The 22,700-nt window shown below is 19.3% G+C and overlaps 1 protein-coding gene across 1 annotated transcript; it reads left to right on the forward strand.

The window, feature by feature from the left end:
• Positions 1-1,895: 1,895 nt before the first annotated feature.
• PGSY75_0629700 (putative SET domain protein) lies at positions 1,896-22,201 on the forward strand (the record flags this gene model as incomplete). Its single annotated transcript, XM_018784879.1, has 6 exons — positions 1,896-20,959; positions 21,106-21,220; positions 21,310-21,471; positions 21,590-21,760; positions 21,908-22,015; positions 22,127-22,201. 6 exons carry the CDS (start codon positions 1,896-1,898, stop codon positions 22,199-22,201), a joined length of 19,695 nt encoding a protein of 6,564 aa, XP_018642933.1.
• Between the last annotated feature and the right edge of the window lie 499 nt (positions 22,202-22,700).

The following is a 22,700-nucleotide window of genomic DNA, read 5'->3' on the forward strand; positions in this document are numbered from 1 at the left end:
TAATAATAAATTTTTATTTAATTTTTATTTATTAATATTATTATTAATACTTATTTATATTTATTTATTTTAATATTTTTTTATATGGGTATTCCCCTAATATTATTAAATTTATTTTTTAATTTTTTTTTTTTATATATATTAAAATATAATACATTTTTTATATGTTATTATTTTTTTTTTTTTTTTTTAAGAAAATATTTTATTCCATTACATTTTTAAAAAAAATAATTTACTTATTTATATTTGTATATATTTATATTTATTATTTTTTCATTTTATTTTTTTATTGTTTATGGTCTTTTATTATATATATATTTTTTTTTTAGTTTTTTTTTTTTTTTTTTTTTTTTCTTCTTACCGAAAGGGTTATATAATATATATATATATGATTATTTTATTCTTATTTAAAATAAAAGGAAAAGAGAAAAAACTATAAAATATTATGTTTACAAATAAAAATATATTGTTGAAATAATAATATTATGTTAATATAAAAACAATAATGTGTTACATTTTACTAGTAAATATGACTCATGGAAAATAATTTTTTCTAAGACGGATTTATTTATATGCTTGTTTTTAAACATAATTTTTTTTTTTTTTTTTTCTTATTTGTTGATAATATTAATATTTATTATGTTATATATAATAAATAATTATTTTCTTTTTTTTTTCATACTTATTTAACACATAAACATTATCCTGATGTTTCGATTTTATTAAAATAGATGGGTTATTATTTGAAAAAATAATATAAATAAAAACAAATGTTTTCCTTTTTTTTTTTTTTTTTTTTTTGTAATTTATTGCTCAATAATTTGATTTATGAAATAAGAACAAATTTGTGAGAATATATTATTTATATGTAATAATAAATATATATATAATTATTATATATTAATATTATTACTAATACATATTTATATGTATTTATTATAATATACTTTTATATGGGTACTCCCCTAATATTATTACATATATATTATAATATATATATTATATATATATTAAAATATAATACATTTTTTATATGTTATGATTTTTTTTTTTTTTTTTTAAGAAAATATTTTATTCCATTACATTTTTAAAAAAAATAATTTACTTATTTATATTTGTATATATTTATATTTATTATTTTTTCATTTTATTTTTTTATTGTTTATGGTCTTTTATTATATATATATTATTTTTTTAGCCTTTTATTATATTTTTTTTTTTTCTGAATTTGTGAAAGAAAATATTTTTTTCTTTTTTTTTTTTTCATGATGATGAACCTTTAAAAAAAAGGGGAAGAAAAGAAAAGAAAAAAAAATTATCTTATAAATGTATAAATATATATATATATATATATAATATATATATGTATATATTTTATATTTTCATTATATATAAATATTATATTTTGAAAAAGTAACCTGCTCAATTTATAATTTTTAAATAATATTTTTTGTTTTAAGGACAAAAAAATAGACGTTTTAGTTTAATTTTATTTAAATTTTTTTTTGTACGTGGTTATATATTATATATATATATTTAAAGAAATTCCTTGAATGTGGAATATTTTTAAAATAAGTAATATGTAATTATATCTATATATATATATATATAATTATATATGTAACCTTATTGTGTTCATATAAAAATAAATGTTTACATATATATATATATATATATATATATATATATACATATGTATATATTTATTCATTTCATTTAATTTCCTTTTAATCATTTTCCCTTATTTATATGTTGACTTTTGTAAAACATTATAAAAGGACAGAACCAGAAAAGAAGTTTTGGAATGTTATAAATATTAAAAGGAAAGATAAAAAGTTATAAAATTTTTCTCTCTCTCTCTATATATATATATATATATATTATATTATATAAAAATGAATGAAAATAGTGATGAAGATAAAATTCAAAAGGAAAGTATAAAAGAAATGAATGAAGATAATATTATTTGTAAGAAAGATGAAAGTAATAGTAGTTCTTATAAATTTATAAGTTTTATAAAAACTATTGAAGATGTAAAAGAAAAATGGGAAAGTGGCAATGTATCAAGGAATGATATGTTAAAATTAAAAAATGATGATATAAATAATAATGATATAAATAATAATGATATAAATATTAATGATATAAATAATAATTATATAAATAGTAATGATAATAATAATTATAATAATTATTATATTAATAATAATAATAATGATGATAAACATTCTGGTAGTAATAATAATAATTCATTTAATAATTATATAAAAGAAAATATAAATTATAATTCATCCATAGGTTGTGATAAAAACAATATTATGTTCAACTTGTTGGATAAACATAAAAAGAGTATATTTTTAAAAAACCGAAATAATATAAATACATTTCAATCAGATATTAACAGCTCAAAAACGAGCAGTTTTTTTAGTTGTATGTCTTTGAAGAATATGAATTATCATAATGATATAAATAAATATAATAATTATCGTATGATGAAAAATATTAATGGATTACATAAACTTATGATTTATAAAAATAAAAATAAGGATAAAAAGTTTTTTACGAATACTAGTGATAAAAAAAATTATTATTATTTAAATAATGGTGATCATATAATAAATGAAAAAGATTCTTTTTCAGATACATATATTAGTTATGGTTGTAGGAAAAGGAGGTGGACAAAAAAAAAAAAAAAAAATATTTATAATATGTTATTTTGTGATGAATCTATAAATGATTATCCTTATAAAACTCAAGAAAAAACAACCTTTAGTAATTCTTCCAAAATATATGAATTATTTTTTAATAAATATAAAAAGAAAAAAATATTAAATATTGAATGTAATGGTAATAAATATAAAGGATTCTTAAGAACAAATCATTTCCCTCCATATGAGAATTTTAATTTTTCTATACGAAGAAAAATGCAAACAAGAAATGTGCTTAATCATTTTATGATGGGCAAACGTTTGTTTAATAAAACCATATGTTATAGAAACTATATAAAATATGTTAATAAATATAAAAATAATAAAAAAAATAAAGTGATAAATATGTGTTTACAGAAAGAAAATTGTGATTCAATAAAAGATACATTTGAAAATATTAATAATGTATTACACAATAATAATTTGCGTCAAAATTTAAATAATAATAATAATATGTTAAAAAAAAAAATAAAAAAAAAAAAATTTTATAAAACATCTTTGGATCAAATGATTAAAGGGGATATTGCCTTTGATCAGGTCAAGAAAGAGTTTAATAATTCTGTGACTAACAATGAAAGAAAGAATAATATTAAGAAACATTCACATGATAATAAAATGAGTAAATTAAAGAAAAATATAAATAAGAAACAAAGGAATAATAAAAATAGTATTAATTCGGATGATAAGTGTAATGAAGATTGTGTTATAGAAAATATTTATACAACGCTAGAGGTCAATAATGATGAGGAAAATAAAAAAGTGTTACATGATAAAGAGTTTGTATGTGAACCGAAGAAGGAAGTTATTCTACAAAATAATGACAACATTGATAATAATAATAATAATAATAATAATGTGAATAATTGTGGTGATGATGCAAATAATCATGATGATAACAGAAAAGAACTTGATACGTTGGAAGACCAAATTAAAAGTCTAAAAATATTGTCCTTAAATTTTATTAAATGTGATGAGAAATTGTTTGAAAAAATATACAATGATATGTTTTTGAGAATTGGTAAGATTGTTACAAATAAAAGGAAGAAATATTTTTTAATATATAAAATTGTCAAAGATTCTTTTTTCCGTATTTTAATATTAAATACAGAAAAATTAGAAAAAAACATCTTACAGGTTACGGCTATTCAAGATGTAATATTGTGTGATAAGAATGTGAAGATTTATAGTGATCCTATATATATAAGAAATAATAATAAGCTTTATGCTATAAAGTTTTTAAAGATTTTTTCTTTAAAATATATGAAGAAGGTAAAAAATATGAGTGAAGTAAATTTTTCAGATGATAATGATGAATGTAAAAAGGAGAATAAGGATAATAGTTCAGAATCTTCCAAGAGGAGCAATAATATAGTTGATAAAAAATTATCACATGTAAAGAAATCAGAAGAGCACGATGATATTAAAAGTGATAATAGTAAAGAGGATAACCAAATTAAAGAAGGAATGAAAAAATCGAATGGAGTTAATATTAATATGGATGACAGGGAAGAAGATGTAAATGATATAGATGAAAATGATATTAATGATAATAATAATAATAATAGTAATAATAATAATAGTAATAATAGTAATAATAATAATAATGTTGGTAGCATTGATACCGACGTCGATTCCAAAAATAATAAAAAGAAATATAAAGGTAAAGAAAAGAAAGACGCTAAAGAAAATGTTGATGATAAAAACCAGAGCGATAGTAACTCTAGCAATAGCAAAAAGAAATCTAAAGTATTAAATAAGGCAATTAAAAAAGAGAATGATAAAAAAAAAAAATATGATAAAAAGAATATTGAAGGTAAAAGTAATAATAATAATAATATGCTTAGTCGTAGTAATAGTACTAGTACTAATGGTAGTAATAGTAGCAGTAAAAGTAAAAGTAGTAGTAATTGTAAGAATAAGAAGAATAGTGAAATATCGATTTGTTCAAAAAAAGATGAAAAGAATTCACAACAAAATAAGAATTATATAAAAAAAAAAAATAAAAGTTGTAATGAGGGAAAAAGTAAAAAGGATATAACAAAATTAAATTGTGTGAAGAAAGGAAAAAATAAAACTACAGATAAAAAGAATGTGAAATCAAAATTAAATATTAAAGATGCAAAAAAGAACAAAAATAATAATAGTAAAATTATTAAGGGAAAAAAAATTATAAATAAAAAGGATAAAGGAAAAGGAGAAGATAATAATTATATATGTCTTATATATGATGATGAAAAAAAGTTTTATTTTAATTTTAAAAATTTTAAAGATATAATAAATGTTATTAAAGGTTCAGATGAAAATACACGATTTTATGTAGATACAAATAATAATAATAATAGTAGTAATATTAATATGAAGAAAAAAATGAAATTATTTAAAAAAGTTGAAAAGTCTTTATATTTAGAAAATTTAGATATTGATACAGATGAAATATTATTTAGAAGACCAAAATTTTTTAATTGCATTATTGAAGAATCTTTTGATAATTATGATATAAACTATGAAGGTGAAGATGGTAATTTTTATGTTTTTAAAAACAAATTAAATAAAATAAGAAAAAAGGTGACTATTAAAAATGAGATGGATAGTTCTGATATGTATATAGAATTAAAAGATGAAGAGAAGGGATTTAAATATATAGGTTATCGTGTGAGTTTTGAATTAAAAATGGATAATAAGAAAAAGGCACAAGTAAAAGTTGGAATTATAAAATATTATTCTCCTAAATATAAACAATTTTTTATACATCATTTAGAGAATTATAAATTATATCAAACAAATGATTTGGCCAAAGTTAATAATAATATGAAAGAAAATGGATTTGTTAAAAGTAGTAGAAGTTCTTATAATCGTGTGTCTAGTAGATTATCAAATTCGAGTATAAATATTAATAAATATAAAAATGTTGAGTTGAATGATAAGAATAATATGAAAGAAAATATTATCAATATAATTCATAATGATAATAATAATAATAATAATAATATGGACAATATGAATAATATGAATGATAACAATTTTGATAATCAAAATAATTTATGCACAGATAATATATTATGTGATGCCAATTATAACATGATGGAAAATTATATTGATGATATAAATAATATTGATGAAAATTCAAAAAAAATAAATGATCTTGTTTTTTCTGATGTTAAAGGTTGGTATTCACCATATTTTTATAATATAAAGATATTAAATAATTATAAAGAATTTGAAAGATTCGATATTTTAGAAAAGTGTGATAAGAAAAAAGAAATGAGTGATAATGTTAATAATACTTTAAATAAAAATGAAATATGTACTATTTGTTCAAAAAGAATATTATTTATGAAAGGTCATGACCATTATAGTTGTAGTTTATCAAGTGCTATATATGATATGTGCTCAGAAGCTGAAAAAAAAGAAATAGATGAAAATAATTGTATAGATATATATTGGGGTATTAAATGTTTTACATGTGAAAAGAAATTCCATGCAAATTGTTTAGAAGATGAAGTGTTAATTACTAAATGGTTTGATAAAAATATTTTGATGAAGGAATATAAAAAATTTATATATAAGAATAGTTTGAAGAAAGAAAAGAGATATTTTAATAATAATGGAAAGAAGAAAAAGAATACAATTAAAAAATTGGAAGATAAAAATAATTCACGTGTGGTTAGTGCAGCAAGTAATTCTAATTCTTTAGAAGTTTCTTCTAATGGATCTACCAAAAAAAAGGGAAAAGAAAAGGATATCGATTGTAAGAAAGGTAAATCGAGTACTTCAGGATTGTCTAAAAAGGTGAAAAAGGGAAAGAATAAAAATGGTGATAGTAAAAGTGGTGAGAGTAAAAGTGGTGATAGTAAAAGTGGTGAGAGTAAAAAGGGTAAGAACAAAAATGATGGCAAAAATGATGACAAAAATGACGGCAAAAATGATGGCAAAAATGATTGCAAAAATGATGGCAAAAATGACGTTAAAAATGATGGCAAAAATGACGGCAAAAATGATCAAGGTTCAAATGATGAAGGTATGAGTGAACATAAAAGTAAGTCAAATAATATTAATAATAACAATAGTAGCAATGACAATATGAGTGATATAGATAATAATAAAGAAAATATTAAAAGTAAAAACAAAAAATATCGAAGATGTATAAACTATATACCATCAGTTGAATATAGTGATATTACTTATAGAAAATATATTTGTAAAGATTGTTATCGTTGTATTTATTGTTGTGAAAGTATATATGATTATAAACAAACACCAAATGTAGCTAATTATGTTATATGTAAGAGTTGTAATATGGTAGCTCATGGTTCATGTTGTTTTCCAAATGTTCCTGATATATATTTATTTAATTGGAAATGTGATGATTGTTTAAAATGTAATAAATGTAATTATTCAAATTTATGTTATATTAATTATAATGAATGGGAATTACATTTAGATTGTTGTATTAATTGTTATAAAGAATATGAGAAGAAGAATTTTTGTATTATGTGTAATGAGAAATATGATGAAGATGATAGTAAAAAATGGGTTCAATGTGATGTATGTAAATTTTGGATTCATTTAAGTTGTGATAAAAATGAAAGTCGAAATATTGAAACCTTATCTAATAAGAATACAGATTATAAATGTCCAACATGTAGTATAGGTACATTTCATGATAAAATTGAGCGTATCTTATATTTATTATTTTTATTAGATAAATATAAAAATTTCACATTTCATGTTCCAATTAATTATTCTATATACTGGAGAATTGTAAAAATACCTATGAATTTATATATAATGAAAAAAAAAATATGGGAAAAAAAATATGATACTATTTTAGATTTTTTATATGATTTTATTTTAATTATACATAATGCAAAAATGGTTCATATGCCTAATACACCAATTTATAAAAATGCATGCATTTTTGAAAAAAAGGGTAGAGTTATAATAAAAAATATGTTTAATATGACAAATGAGTATTTGAATAAATGTATAGAAGATTGTGTCGACAATTATAAAAATGAAATTAATAATTTGGATTCGGACCAAATTGGTCATGATAATAATAATAATAATAATAATGATAATAGTAATAATAGTACTACTAGTAATAATAACAAAATGGAATGTATAAATAATGACGGTGTCTTATTTATTAATGATAGGTGTAATAATAAATTGTATGATAAAGATAGAGGAAATATGTCATTTGTAAATATGCAAAGTGAAAAAGAAAAGCTAAATGATATATATAATAATAATAATTATTTTAAATTGGAAACCTATTCTGGTCAAAATAATATAAAATTAAATTTGCATTGTGTGAATAAAGAAGGATGTAATATCCTTTCAAATGATAATAATATAAACTATGATAATTATAATAATGTTAATAATATGGGTATAAGAAAAATCTATACAAACATAAATGATTATAATTCTTTAAAGGTACCAAATGAATCTTTATATAATAAAGAAAATTTTATGAATACGTCAAGTATATATAATATAAATGAAAGTAATACATATGATTTAAATTGTGATAAAAATTTAATATTTGATAATAAATATAATTTATCAACATATGAAAATAATGGGGAGATAATGAATCATAATTATGTGTATCAAAAAAATATGAATATATCTAATACGTTATATAATAATAATAATAATAATATGATTAAAGAAGGAGAAAAATATATATTAAATAATGAAGATATGAATAATATTAGTATTCCAAAAAATAATGATGTAAATAATAATTGTAATAATGCTATGAATATATTTAGAAAACGTAAACTAGAACAATATAAAAAGGATATTACTCAATATGAATTATATGAATTATTTGATTTAAAAAATGATTCTTTTTTTATTAATAGGAATAAGGATATATTTTCTTGTTCTTCAAATGATCATAATTTAATTGATTATAATATCTTATATGTAAAGATGAATGGTAAAATATATTTTAATACATTTTATGATAAGCATAATGAATTTGATGTATGTAAAATAATGAAAGTTCATTTTTTGAACCATAACAAGATAGGTCAGAACCATATTATGGGTTCTAAGATGCAAGATAATAAGAACGTAAAAGAGGCTATTACACAATATGAGCAGGAGAACATGGAAAATAATAATGATAATAATTGTGGTGATGAATATAATAATGTTAGTAATAATAAGGTACATATGAATGATGCTTATAATAATTCACCAAATGACAATACTCTTATTAATAATAATAATAATAATAATTGTAGTCTATTTATAAATAGTAACATATTTATGATTGACGTATTAAATGAAAAAGTAAAAATTAATAATATCGTTAAAGAAAAGAAACGAATTATAAGTCCTATTAATAATGTTTTAAAATTTTTAAAGTGTATACAAATTGTTTTTTTTTATGATAATAATATAAATGGATGTACTGAAAAAGAGATGAATATAATATCATCTAATATGTGTAATAATAATAATAATAATATTGAAAAGTATGTAAATATAAATAATATTGATCATAATAGTATAGGTGGAGACAAGAAAAGGAAAAGTGTTGAAGAAATAATATCGTTAGTAGATAATAAAAGTTACAATGGATTTAATAAAGGTTCTGAATATATATTATATTCTTCAAATGAATATGATAGAGATATAAGAAAAGAGAATAAAAGAATAAAACTATTAAAGAATGATATATTAAAAGAATGTTGTTATATATGTGGATCTATAGAATATAAAAATAATTTTATTTATTGTTCTACATGTGGTATATCAATACATTATTCATGTGCTAATATTGTGCATCCGTTTATATTTAATTTGAATAATTATAAAGATCATAAAAAAGAAATAAATCATATTTTAAATATTATTACAAGAAATTTTAAATGTGATAATTGTATAAAGTGTGATAACTGTTTATTACCTTTTGATTCGTCTTTAAAATCTAATTTATATTTTAAATTAAAAAACTTGAATGTTTCTTGTAATAAGAATATTATGGAAGGAAGAACATATAATTATATTTATGATTTAAATATAAAGGTTTTAACTACAAATAAAGAGAGTAATAAACAAACAGGGAAATGTTTGATGAGGACAATAGAAAACAATATTATAAAATTGGACGATGAGAATAAACAAAAGGATGAAATGAATAAAATGAATGAAGAGGATAAGAAATATTTGTATAAGCAAGAAGATGTTCATGTTGAAAAAAGTTCTAATGAATTATTACCTAACAATTGTTTTAGTTTTAAGGTGTGTAATAAAGATGAGGTTATGTCCGATGTGGTTGTTGATATGAATGAAAAAAAAAATAATGATAATATTAAAAATGATGATAATACTAATAATAGTGATAACAATAAAAATGATAATAATAATAATAATAATAATAATAATAGTGATGATCATATCTTTGTTGATGATGATGTGAACAAATTAGAAAATCATCTAAATAAATCAAATGATATTTTAATAAATGAAGAAAATAATAATAATAATAATAAAGATACCCCAAAATGTGTTATAAGTAATAAGGATGAAATAAATAAAGATATAGTAAACATGAATATTCATATGGATAATAAAAATAATGATACAAATATAAAAAATATTTCGAATGAAGAAATAATTTTAGATAGTAGTAAAAATAGTCATGATAAGGAATATAATGTTTTATATAATGAGTCAGTCAAAAAATCTTTTAATGCTTGTAAGATAGAAAAAATAGGAAGTATTGAAAAAGATGATAACTTAGGACATGTGAATAAAATAAGAAATAAAAAATTAGTAAAAATTTTAAGTATACGTGAGGAAGGAAATAAATTATTAAAATGCTTTTGTTGTGGGAAACCATCACATGATGAATGCTTTTATAGAATTGATAATAATAGTAATAAAAATAAAATATGTACATTGAAAAAAGCAGTTAAAAATTATGTAAGAAAAAAGAATGTGGAAAATAAATGTAATTCAAAAGTGGAAACGAATTCAGATGTAATAATATTGGATGATAATACAAAAGATTATTGTAGTGTGAAAAAAATGGGTGATGAACATATGAATGATAATGGATTTGTTGATATTTCACAGAATAAAGTTTGTGATGAAAATATTTTAGTTCAATCATATAATAGTGGTGTGATATGTAGTGATAAGAACAAGAAAGATGAAGTTATATTAATAGATGAAAATGATAATAATAATGAGAATTCACTTATTGAGGAGAATGTAAATAATTATACTTCGAATGAGGTTAATAATGTGTTGAAACATGAGGAGAATGTTGAATGTAGAAGAGAATTCCATATAGAAAAGAACACATATATATCTAATGAATTGGTTCAAAATAATTCAGAAAGTAATAATAATAATAATAATACTAACAGTAATAGTAATAATAATAATAATAATAATAGTAGTAGTAGTAGTAATAGTAATTGTAATAATAATGTGAATACTTTAAGTAGTGGTACCATTAATACTATGAACACAATTAATAAAGAATGCAAGAACAATGATAATAATGATATGAATAATATAAATAAGGATGATAATATTGATATGAAGAGTAATAATAATAAGAAGGTAAAAGATAATAATGAAATTATGATGATTACAGACATTATTAATAAGAACGATCGTAATTTAGATACCATTTTAAAAGAACATTCTGTTATTATGAAAAAATTAGATGAGCTTAAAGAGAATAGAAATAAAGAACATGATGATGATTTTTGTAACAATCTTATTTTAAATAATGAGTTTCTTATTCATTCTTTTAAAGTAGAAGAGGGTGTTGAAATAAATAAAGATAGTATTATAATAAATAAGAAAATGTTTAATAAATATATATTAAATAAAGTATATGAATTATTAGATAATAAGAAAAGATTAAAAATAAAAGATTTATTCAATTTATTTAATTTAGATGAATTTAGATGTAGTTTTATTTTATATGAAGTTTTAAATGCTTTGAATACATATTTGAATGAAAAATTAAAAGAATATAATTTGACAAAAATTAGAAAGGGTACTTATAAAAAATATGATAATGAAAAAAAAAAAAATGAAAACTTTTGTTTATTTAATAAATATTTAATAGTAAATAATCGAGATAAAATTAATATAACAAAAGTTGTATTAAAAATCCAATCTTTGATTACTGAGATTTTATCAGATGCTATGAATGGAAATATAGTAGATGAAAAAGATAAGAATAAAAAGAAGGATACAACATCAGATATAAATATAAGAAGTAATATAAAAGAATATAATAAATATAATAAACATAATGGTTGTATTAATATAGATATAAATAATTATTTTAAAGGTGAGTATATTAATTTCAAACCTATTCTTTATAGTTCTGAATTTAATATGGATACTAATGCTCAAATTTTTTTACAAAACAAGGCAAATTTAACTATGTTTCAAAAAAGTGCATCATATAATAATAATATTGAAAATAATGATGTGATTAACAATATGAATAAGAATATAAATGATAATATAAATGACAATATGAATAACCATATAAATGACAATATAAATGACATTGACATATTCAATAATGATGGATCGAATAATGTTGATATGCATCATAAGAGTGAACAGATATGTATTTTAAATTCAAATAATATACAAAGTGTGCCAATATTTGATAATAAACCTTATATGAATAATACTTTTAACAATATTGTAGTTGTAAATAAATCAAATAATATAAATGATGATAATATCTTATGTAATGTGAAGAATTTATATAATAAAAATATATTTAATGAAAAAGAAAAGAATGGTTTTTCTCTTGTTCAGAATAATATATGTGATATTCATTTGCCTTATAATGATACAAATATATGGAAGGGTGATATTACAAATAAATGTAGAACATATACATATACAAATGTAAATAATGGTAGTGTAATTGATTATAAGAAATGGTCTTGTATTAATAGATCGATTAGTTTGAATAATATGAATTATATTAGAAGTAGCGCTAATCCTAGGATTTTATCAACTACTGATCATGTATTAAATAATAATAATATGAATAATATCAACAATATAAACCATATCAACAATATCAACAATATCAACAATATAAACAATTTGAATAATGTGTCGTGTTTTATGGTGCAAAGAAAAATTCGAAGTAATAGTTTACATGATATGAAAGATAAAGTCCATAACATAAATGATAACATTAATATAAACATAAATAATCTCAATATTATTAATAATAATATTAACATATGTAATATGAACTATCCTATTGATCGTGTTGATACTTTGAATAATACTTTCAATAGTAATAATATTATTATTTCATCAAATAGAAAAGAAAACACAAATATATTAAACTTTAATCGATATGATTCATATAATAATAATATTAATAAAGAAAATAATTTAAGTACTTCCAATTTTAATAACTCATTTCATGTAGGTAATTTAGAAAAATCTTATAGTTATAATAATACAATGTATGAGAAAAATATGAATGAACAGATAGATCCAAATATATTAAACAATATGAACCGTATTAATAATGTTATATCTTATAGTTGTATGAACCCTAATATGAAGGATATAAATTTTCATAGTATGAGGAGAAGTAGTAGTACCCCTAATAAAAATAGTGGCTTATTAAAAAATTATTTTAATATAGGTATTGATCAATATAATAAAACAAATTCACATATTATGAATTGTAATGTGTCAATAAATAATGAAATGAACAATATGTATATTAATAATAAAAATAATAATAATAAAAATAATAATAATAATATTAGTAGTGATGTGAAGAATATGAAAAGTGTTTCAACTTTTTATAATCTTAATCAAATGAATGAAAGTCAAAATAATATTAGTAATAATATTAAATGTTCGAATCAAAATAATATTATTATTAATAATAATATAAATGTTAATAATTTAAATTACATTTCAAATAATAAAGAAGTAGGACTTAAAGAAAATGATTTGAATAGAAATAAAGAAGTATATACTATAGATGAAGATGAGTATGAAATGAATGCTTCTAATATGTATAAGACATTTCCATATTGTAATTCAAAGGATAATAATTCTAGTAAATCTTCTTTGAAAAGTAATATATTAAATTTAGATAAAATAATATGCATCAATAAAAAAAAACCATTATTATATAATAGAAGTAGTAGCAGTATGCTTTCTTGTGATAATGTTATATATAATGTTCAGAATAATAATAGAAATAGTCCTGAAAAATTTACATCTGATATTATAATTGATAAAGAAAGAAATATGGAAAATAATTCTAATACCTCAATAAATTATTTAAATAACAATATTACTAATAATATTATATTAGGTAATAATAATTGTTCTAGTGGTACAAATAATTTTATTCAAATCAATTATAGTCCTTCGTCGAATATAATAAATATTAATAAAGATAGTTATAAAAGTAATATATCGTTAGATAGTTGTGTTGATATGAATAATATGAATAATGTGAATAATATAGCTGTTGAAAATTTTGCATCCCATATTGGAATCTATCCAAAGGAGCAAAATAGATGTGAAGATGAAATGAATGAAGATAATAAGAAAAAAAGAAAATTAAATAGTCTATCGATGAACGATATATTAATCAAAAAAGAAATGAATTGTGACGATAATATAAATTGTAAGGCAAACAATTCTCTAAATGAAAGTACAAAAGAGGATGACGTGGTGATAGAAAAGGTTGGTACTAAGGAAAATGAACTAACAACAACAACAACAGAAAATATAAAATCAAATGAAATGGAAGATAAAGAATATATGGATAGAAAAAAAAAAAGAAAGATAAGTGTCAAGGTTAAAGTTAAGGTGGAGGAAAAAGAAAATGAGGAGAATAAAAAAAGAGGAATAAAAAAAGAAAAGAATGATATAGAAAAAAATAAGAATGGTAATGAAATAAATAAGAATGGTAATGAAATAAACAAGAATGGTAATGAAATAAATAAGAATGGTAATGAAATAAATAAGAATGGTAATGAAAAAAAGATGAAGGAAAATAAAAAGGGTAAAGAAAAAAGTGTAAAGGTAAGAAAGACGAAAAATCAAACTGAAGTGGAAAGAGAAAATGTAATAATGGATGGAACAAATGATAAAACAAATGATAAAACAAATGATAAAACATATATTATGACAAATGATTATTTATCCTTAGTTCAAAATGACAAGTCTGTTATTAATATTGATTGTAATACATCCTTGGGTATAGGAGATGGTTATACCAATTTAATAAATTGCGAGGGAAGGAAAAACGGAAAATATTCTATTGAAGAAAATAATATGAATGATGATAACATGTCTCAATATTCAGATGTTTTTGATTCAGAAGGATGCATAAAATATAAAGATGAATATGATACAATATATATACCAAACAATAAAAATAAAATTAATAATATAAATAATTTTTTAACAAACAACAATTTACAGTTGAAATCGAAATTTATGAGAATAACTCCTAATACATATTTATGTCGTAATTGTGTTTTGTTATATGAAAATGATTTTTCTTTTAATATATATCAAGAAGAGATGAATAAAATGGAAGGAAGTTTTTTGAAGGAAGATGAAAATGTGGTTATAAAAAAGAATGAAGAATATGTTAATGATACAATTAATAATGACAAGGTTTTAAATAATGATGAAAATATTATGAAAAATGTTTTATCTGATAAGGTTGATGATAGGAACGTTCAAATGTTCAATTCCACTTTGAATGTGGAAAAAAAAAATATTGAACAAAAAATAATATATGTAAAACAAGAACAAGTTGAATTATGTAATGATAAAAAATATAATGATCAAATGAAAGAGATTGAGGAGGAGGTCGAGATGGATGATATAGATTTTAAGAATGAAAAGAAAAATAATGTTATGGTTCCATATGAAGAGAAATACACAGGAATACATAATAATTGTTCTATTTTTATGTCATCAAAAAGGTGTGATAAATATGTAACAAAAAAAAAAGGTAAAGATAAAAATTTGAATAATATAAAATATTTCAAAATTAATAGTGATAAATCTGTTTGGTATGATGACTATATATATTGGATGAATAAAATATCATTATATAATAACATATTTTTTACAAATATGTATTATAAAGAGGATGTAATTAAATCGATAGATATGAATAATTTATTAGTTAATAAGATGAATATATATAAATGTTCCATTTGTTGTATGCTTTATAATGGTAATAATAATATGGATAGGAATAATTTTTTTATTAATAGTGAAGATATGATAAGAGAAAAGAAGGGAACAAATGATTTTTTTTTCAAATTACTATATATTTGTAATTTGTGTTGTATAAAATATGAATATATTTTGAAAATAATAAAATATAAAGAAAATAATAAATGTTGGAATGAATTTTATACAGACAATAATTATATAAAAAAATTCTATGAACTTATATATTTCATCATTAAAATAGTGTATAAGAATATATATATACATAATTTTTTTAATATATTTTGTTATATTATTGATAATATATTTAAAGAATATAAGACAGTGAATATGAAATGGTTGAGTCTTTTCCTTTTTTCAAATAAATATTTTAAGTATGAAGAATTTTATCATTTTTTTAATAACAAAATGAAGAAGGATGATACAATATTTAAAAAAATATTTCATATGAAAAATGGATGTCCTATGTATAGATATTCGAAGAAAAGTATTATGTATTATATATTGAGTTTATTTTATAATAAAATATATAATATAAAGAAGAAAGCAAGATATATACATAAAAAACAAAGAAATGTAACCTATAAAAATTGTGTATATTTTAATATATATGAATTAGCTAGAAAGAAGTTATATGATTATTTAGAGAAAAGTCAAAAACCATTTGATGAAATAATAAATATGTGTTTATATCTTTTATATTTATATTATCTATATAATATATTGTATAAATGTGTGAAAAATAATAATGATTTAAAAAGGGAGAAAGCGAAAGAGGACATATTATATGATAATAAAAGGATTCGTTGTAATAAAAAGGGAAGAAATATTAAAATGATTTTAAATATAATTAATTCTGATGAGTACCTAAATGTATATAAAATATTTCATGGGAGAGGTATATATGAATTTCCATTTTATGTAAATAAAGAAAGAATAAAAAAAGAGATGAATGGGGTAAGTGAATTTATTAATAAAAATAATGATGATAATCATAATGATGTTGATCATATATTTAATCAAAATTGTAATGGCAGTTCCTATTTGGGTGGTATTAAAAAAGTGCAGGAATGCTTAAAATATAAAGAAGGTAATAAAAAGGATATTATAATTATTAAGAATGCAAGTATTGACAGCACGAGTTCTAGTATAAACATAAACAAAAGTGTTATTAGTAGTATTTATTCATATAATAGTAATAAAGAGAAGAAAAAAAATATGAGAAAATGTATAAAAGAATTACACCATACAATTAAGAACAAATTAAATTTATATGTTAAAATAATGCTTTATAAATATATTGAAGAGAATTGTAATTATTTAAATTATAAAAATGAACATATAAATACAACGATTGAGTATAAAAATAAAGATGATAAAATATGCTTCTTGTGTAATTTTAGTAATTATATATATAAAGGAAGACTTATACCTTTTTATGATATATATATACATAGTGAATGTTTGAAGTGGAGCTTAAATTGTACCCAATCTTGTTATGAAGAAATTAAAAATAAAACAGCAGTATGTAATAATAAGAGTATGAAAGTGGATCTGCACTTTCAAAATGTAGATGATATAAATAATAATAATATAAATGATAACACTGAAAATAATATAAATATATCAGATAATATTATTAATGGTCCAAAAAAAAATAACGAAACAAACAGCAACAACAATAAAAATAATAATAATAATAAAAAGAGTGCACAGAAAAAAAAAGATAGTGTTAACGAAGTCAAAAAGAATCAAAACATTACAAATAATAAGAAAAAAAAAACTAGTAAAGATATTGAAGTATTAAAAAGTGATAATACAAAGAATAATAAAACAAAAGATTTAGATTCAAATAATAATGATAAAAAAAAATCGGAAAAAAATAATTTAATTGAAAATAAAGATAATAATGAAATAACATATAAAATAGATAATGAAGTAATAAATAACACTCCAATAAATGATCCTTCTTTGAAAGAAAAAAAATATAAAACTAAAGAAAAGAATAGAGGTTGTAAGAATAATAATATAAAAAGCATAAAATTAATGGATATATGTGAATGGAAAGAAAATAGAAATTTTTATAATATATATGAAAATATGATAGAAGTAGATGAAGATAATGTTAAAGAAATTATATATGATTCTATAAAATCAACTTGTTTTTTATGTGGTTATAATAATGCAAGTGTTTATTGTAGTAATGAAGATTGCAATGTTAAATTTCATTTGAATTGTGCCTTTTACTCTACTGTTATAAAAGATCCAAGTAATAATCCTTTTTTTCGATATTTGAAATGTTTTAATTTGATTGAATTTAATAAGGATACCATATTTTATAAAAATATGAATCATGCTCCAAATATGAATACATGTGTATCTTCTTATGTATGTAGTGATAAGCCATATTATAAAGAAACTATCGAAAATAATTATGGTGATATTTTCCCTGTTCATATTATATATAAAATAAAAAAAATATGGTGTAATAAATGTTGGAATAAGAAAAAGATATACAATTTGTTTTATTTACAAAAATGTTTTATGTCTCCTAATTATTATGATAATATGAAAACTGAGGAATGTGGTTCTAATAATATGAACGTTATGAAGACAGATAAGAGTGATATACAGAATGATGATATATTATATGATCTTAAGGTTGATAAGGAATATTTTAATTTAAGAAATATATTAATGGATGAGAATTTTTGGAACAACATTGTAATAAATAAAAGGAACTCTAGGATGAAAATAGCAAAATATAATGATAAGATGAAAAAAATGAATAATAGTATAGATAATGAAGATGTAATAAAAGATTTATATGACGGTAAAGAAAAGATGTCATATAATAAAAATAAATTATATGATATATTATTAAAAATAGATATGAAAGATATACTTAAATATTTTATAGATTTTTACTTTGAAAATGAATCGTACTATATATTAGATAATATATTATATAGTGTAAATCACTGTGTAAAAATAAAGTACAAAAAGAAATCTTTATATAACATACAAGATATATTAAATAAAGAACACAAAATTGGAACTATGATGAGAGAATTAGAAGGTTTGATTGGTAAATATGTGAATAAAAATAATGATAATAATTATTTGGATACAAAATATGACATGTTATTATCGAAAAGTATAAAAAGTGACATAAATGATAATATTAGTAGTAATAATAATAATAATAATGATAATAACAAAAATAATGATAGTATCAATAATAATAATTATTATTATCATGATAATAGTGAGGGACAAGATAATGAACAGGGTACTAACCAACATATAGATATACAAAATATTATTAACGATAAAAGTGTAGAAAATCTTATCAAAGGTTATTTTATTTTAAAGAATTTTCTTCATATAGGTAATAACAATATAAGCTTACAAAATGAAGATCTTTTAATTTTAAAGAAAAGTGAGAATTCTTTTGTTCATAATTTATATGATAATGATAAGATATATAATGTGCATATTCCATATGTGTATACGAAAAAAATGAACACAAGTTATATAAATAAAAAAGAGGATGATAGGTTATATAATAAGAGTATTAATAAGAATATTTGTAAGACTAAAAGTTCCATATTAGATAATAGCAATTTTGATAATAATAATAATAGAATATCAAAAAAATATACACCTTTTATAATTGACAATAATGAATATACAACTGATTGTTCAAATGACGAAAACTATACAAGTGATGATGAAGAAAATGAAAATAGAAAAAATGAAATTGATGATGATAATATTCCAGAATATATAAAAATGAATAGTATTATGAATCTTTCACAAAAGAAAGAAAATGATTTTAAAAATATTAATTTATATTTTGAATTAACTAATGTAATTAAAAGGGTTAGTATAAATAAACTAGAAGGGAATTATTTTAATTATGATGAAAAAGAAAATTTATTGGGTACCAATGTGTCAAAAATGAATGAAATGTTAGAATGTAATCATGATGATGATGATAATAATAATAATAAAATATATGAATTAGATGATGAAGAAAAAAAAAAGAAAAAAAGAAAAAATCAAACGAAATTTTATAGCTATCCTAAAAGGTTAAGTATAACAAATAATAATAAAAATGTGAATGATTTAGTAAACTCATTAAATAATAATTTAATAAATAAGAAGGAATATTTTTTAAATATTATAATGAATGAAAACAATGATTTGTATATTAAAAAGATTAATGATAAATATTTTTCAAATTATCAAAACAAAAGAAAAAATAAAAGATTAGACAATATAGCACATATGAAAAATAATAATTATTATAATAATTATATGTATAATATTCATAGTAATAATTCGAAATCTAGAATTTTAAAAGTTGGTTGTCATAATATTTTAAATATTGGTGATATATTAAAATATGATGGTGATAAAATAATTTATCCATGTGGTTATTTGAATATGAGAATATTTTATAATTTGCCATCCTATTACTTATTTCAAATATATAATAATGCTAATATTGATGATTTAAATAGAAAGACCAAATTATTAGAAAAAATATTTTTACAACTAAGAGCTACATATATTTTTTCTATAACATTAAGAGAACAAAATTTCTTTTTTTCAATTATATTGTTTCCTCTAATAAATATAGATTATTTTTCAGATTCTGATGCTAAGAATTTTATACTAGCAGAAGGTTATGATATAAATGAGGTTTATATGAAATTCTTATCATTATTTGATTCACAAAATTATAGTTGTGATGATATGAATAATGATTATTCTCACTATAATGTGAAATATGGAAATATATACAAATGTTTGGAAACTTATATTTTAAAATCGGTGGAATATCATAAATTAATAGATTCTCATACCTTTTTTGGATTAACCTTACCATGTGTAGTTTATCAAATAAAATATAAGTTGTTTAAATATATGTATAAAAATTTGAGTGAAAAAATTAAAAGTTATATTAAAAAATCGAAGGACAGGTAAATAAAAAAATAAAAAATAAAAATAAAAAAATAAAAAAATAAAAAAATAAAAAAAAAAATACATTCTATAATATGTTTTTATGTTGTTTATTATATATATATATATATATATTTATATTTATATGTATGTATTTTTTCTTTAGTGTTATGAAAAAAAGGATAAAAGGATGTACGAGGGAAGTTGTATATAATGACAACATGCTTTGTAAATATTCCAATTTGGATACAACAATATTTAAGGAAAATGAAAAAGAAAATGTAAGAATGAATTTGAATATATTTATGTTTATATTTATATTTATTTATTTATTTATATTTATGTTTATATTTATTTGTTATTATCTTAGGAGAAGAATATAAGAAAGACTGTTAAATATAAATACAACATTAATAGTGCAATGTCTTACAGATATTTAATGAATATTTCATCTAATTTAAGATTATATGTAAAGAAAAGTTCAATTCATGGATATGGATTATATACTTGTGAATTTATTAATGAAGGAGAGGTAAGAATGAAATTTATTTGTTTTATATATGACCCAAAAGGGAATATATATTATCATATAAATTGGCACATAATATATAATATATATATATTTTTTTTTTTTCTTTTTATTTGTTTAGCCCGTTATTGAATATATTGGTGAATATATTAGAAATATTATAAGTGATAAGAGAGAAAAATATTATGACAAAATAGAAAGTAGCTGTTATATGTTCAGATTAAATGAGAATATAATTATTGATGCAACAAAATGGGGCAATGTCAGCAGATTTATAAATCACAGTTGTGAGGTAATTTTTATTAATATCGTCATATATATATATATATATATATGTGAATATGAGGATATATTAATAATTTATTTATTAAATAATATACATATTATATATATTATCTCATTTATAATTTATTTTATTATTTATTTATTAATTTTATAGCCAAACTGTTTTTGTAAGATTGTTAGCTGTGATCAGAATTTGAAACACATTGTGATTTTTGCTAAAAGGGATATAGCAGCCCATGAAGAAATAACATACGATTATCAAGTAATAATATATACCCATAAGATTTTTATAACATATATTGTATATATATATATATATATATATATGTATGTATGTATGATTATTTTATATTATTTTTTTTTTTTTTTATAGTTTGGTATTGAATCTGAGGGAAAAAAATTGATATGTTTATGTGGCTCAAGTACTTGTTTAGGAAGAATGAATTAAAATAAGAAAATTTAAATATATATATATATATATACATATACGTTTTATTTTATTTTTTTTTTTATTGTTTTAGATTTTAAATCTAAAATGTTCTAATTTGAATGTTACATATATATATATATATATATATTATATGATTATGTTTTATATTTGTGTTTATTTATTTATTCATTTATTTAATTTGTTTTTTTTTTTTTTTTTTTTTTGTCAAAAAGGAAAAAACCTTATTTGTTATGAAAAATATTTTAATATTGTTTAAAAGTGAACACATACTTTTGCATTATATGACAATGATTCTCTTTTTTCTTTTTTTTTTTTTTTTAATCGTAACCATGGCATAAAAAATTAATATTATTCAAATGTTTGTTAATAATACAAATTTTGTAAACATGTAAAAGTTAGCATATATAATAAAGAAAGGATATCTAAAAAATAAGATTTATTATGAATGATTATATAAGATACATAAAAAAAAAAAGAAACAAATATTATATAAAAA

Source organism: Plasmodium gaboni, chromosome 6 (genome assembly GCF_001602025.1).
Source record: "Plasmodium gaboni strain SY75 chromosome 6, whole genome shotgun sequence".
NCBI classification, from domain to species: domain Eukaryota; phylum Apicomplexa; class Aconoidasida; order Haemosporida; family Plasmodiidae; genus Plasmodium; species Plasmodium gaboni.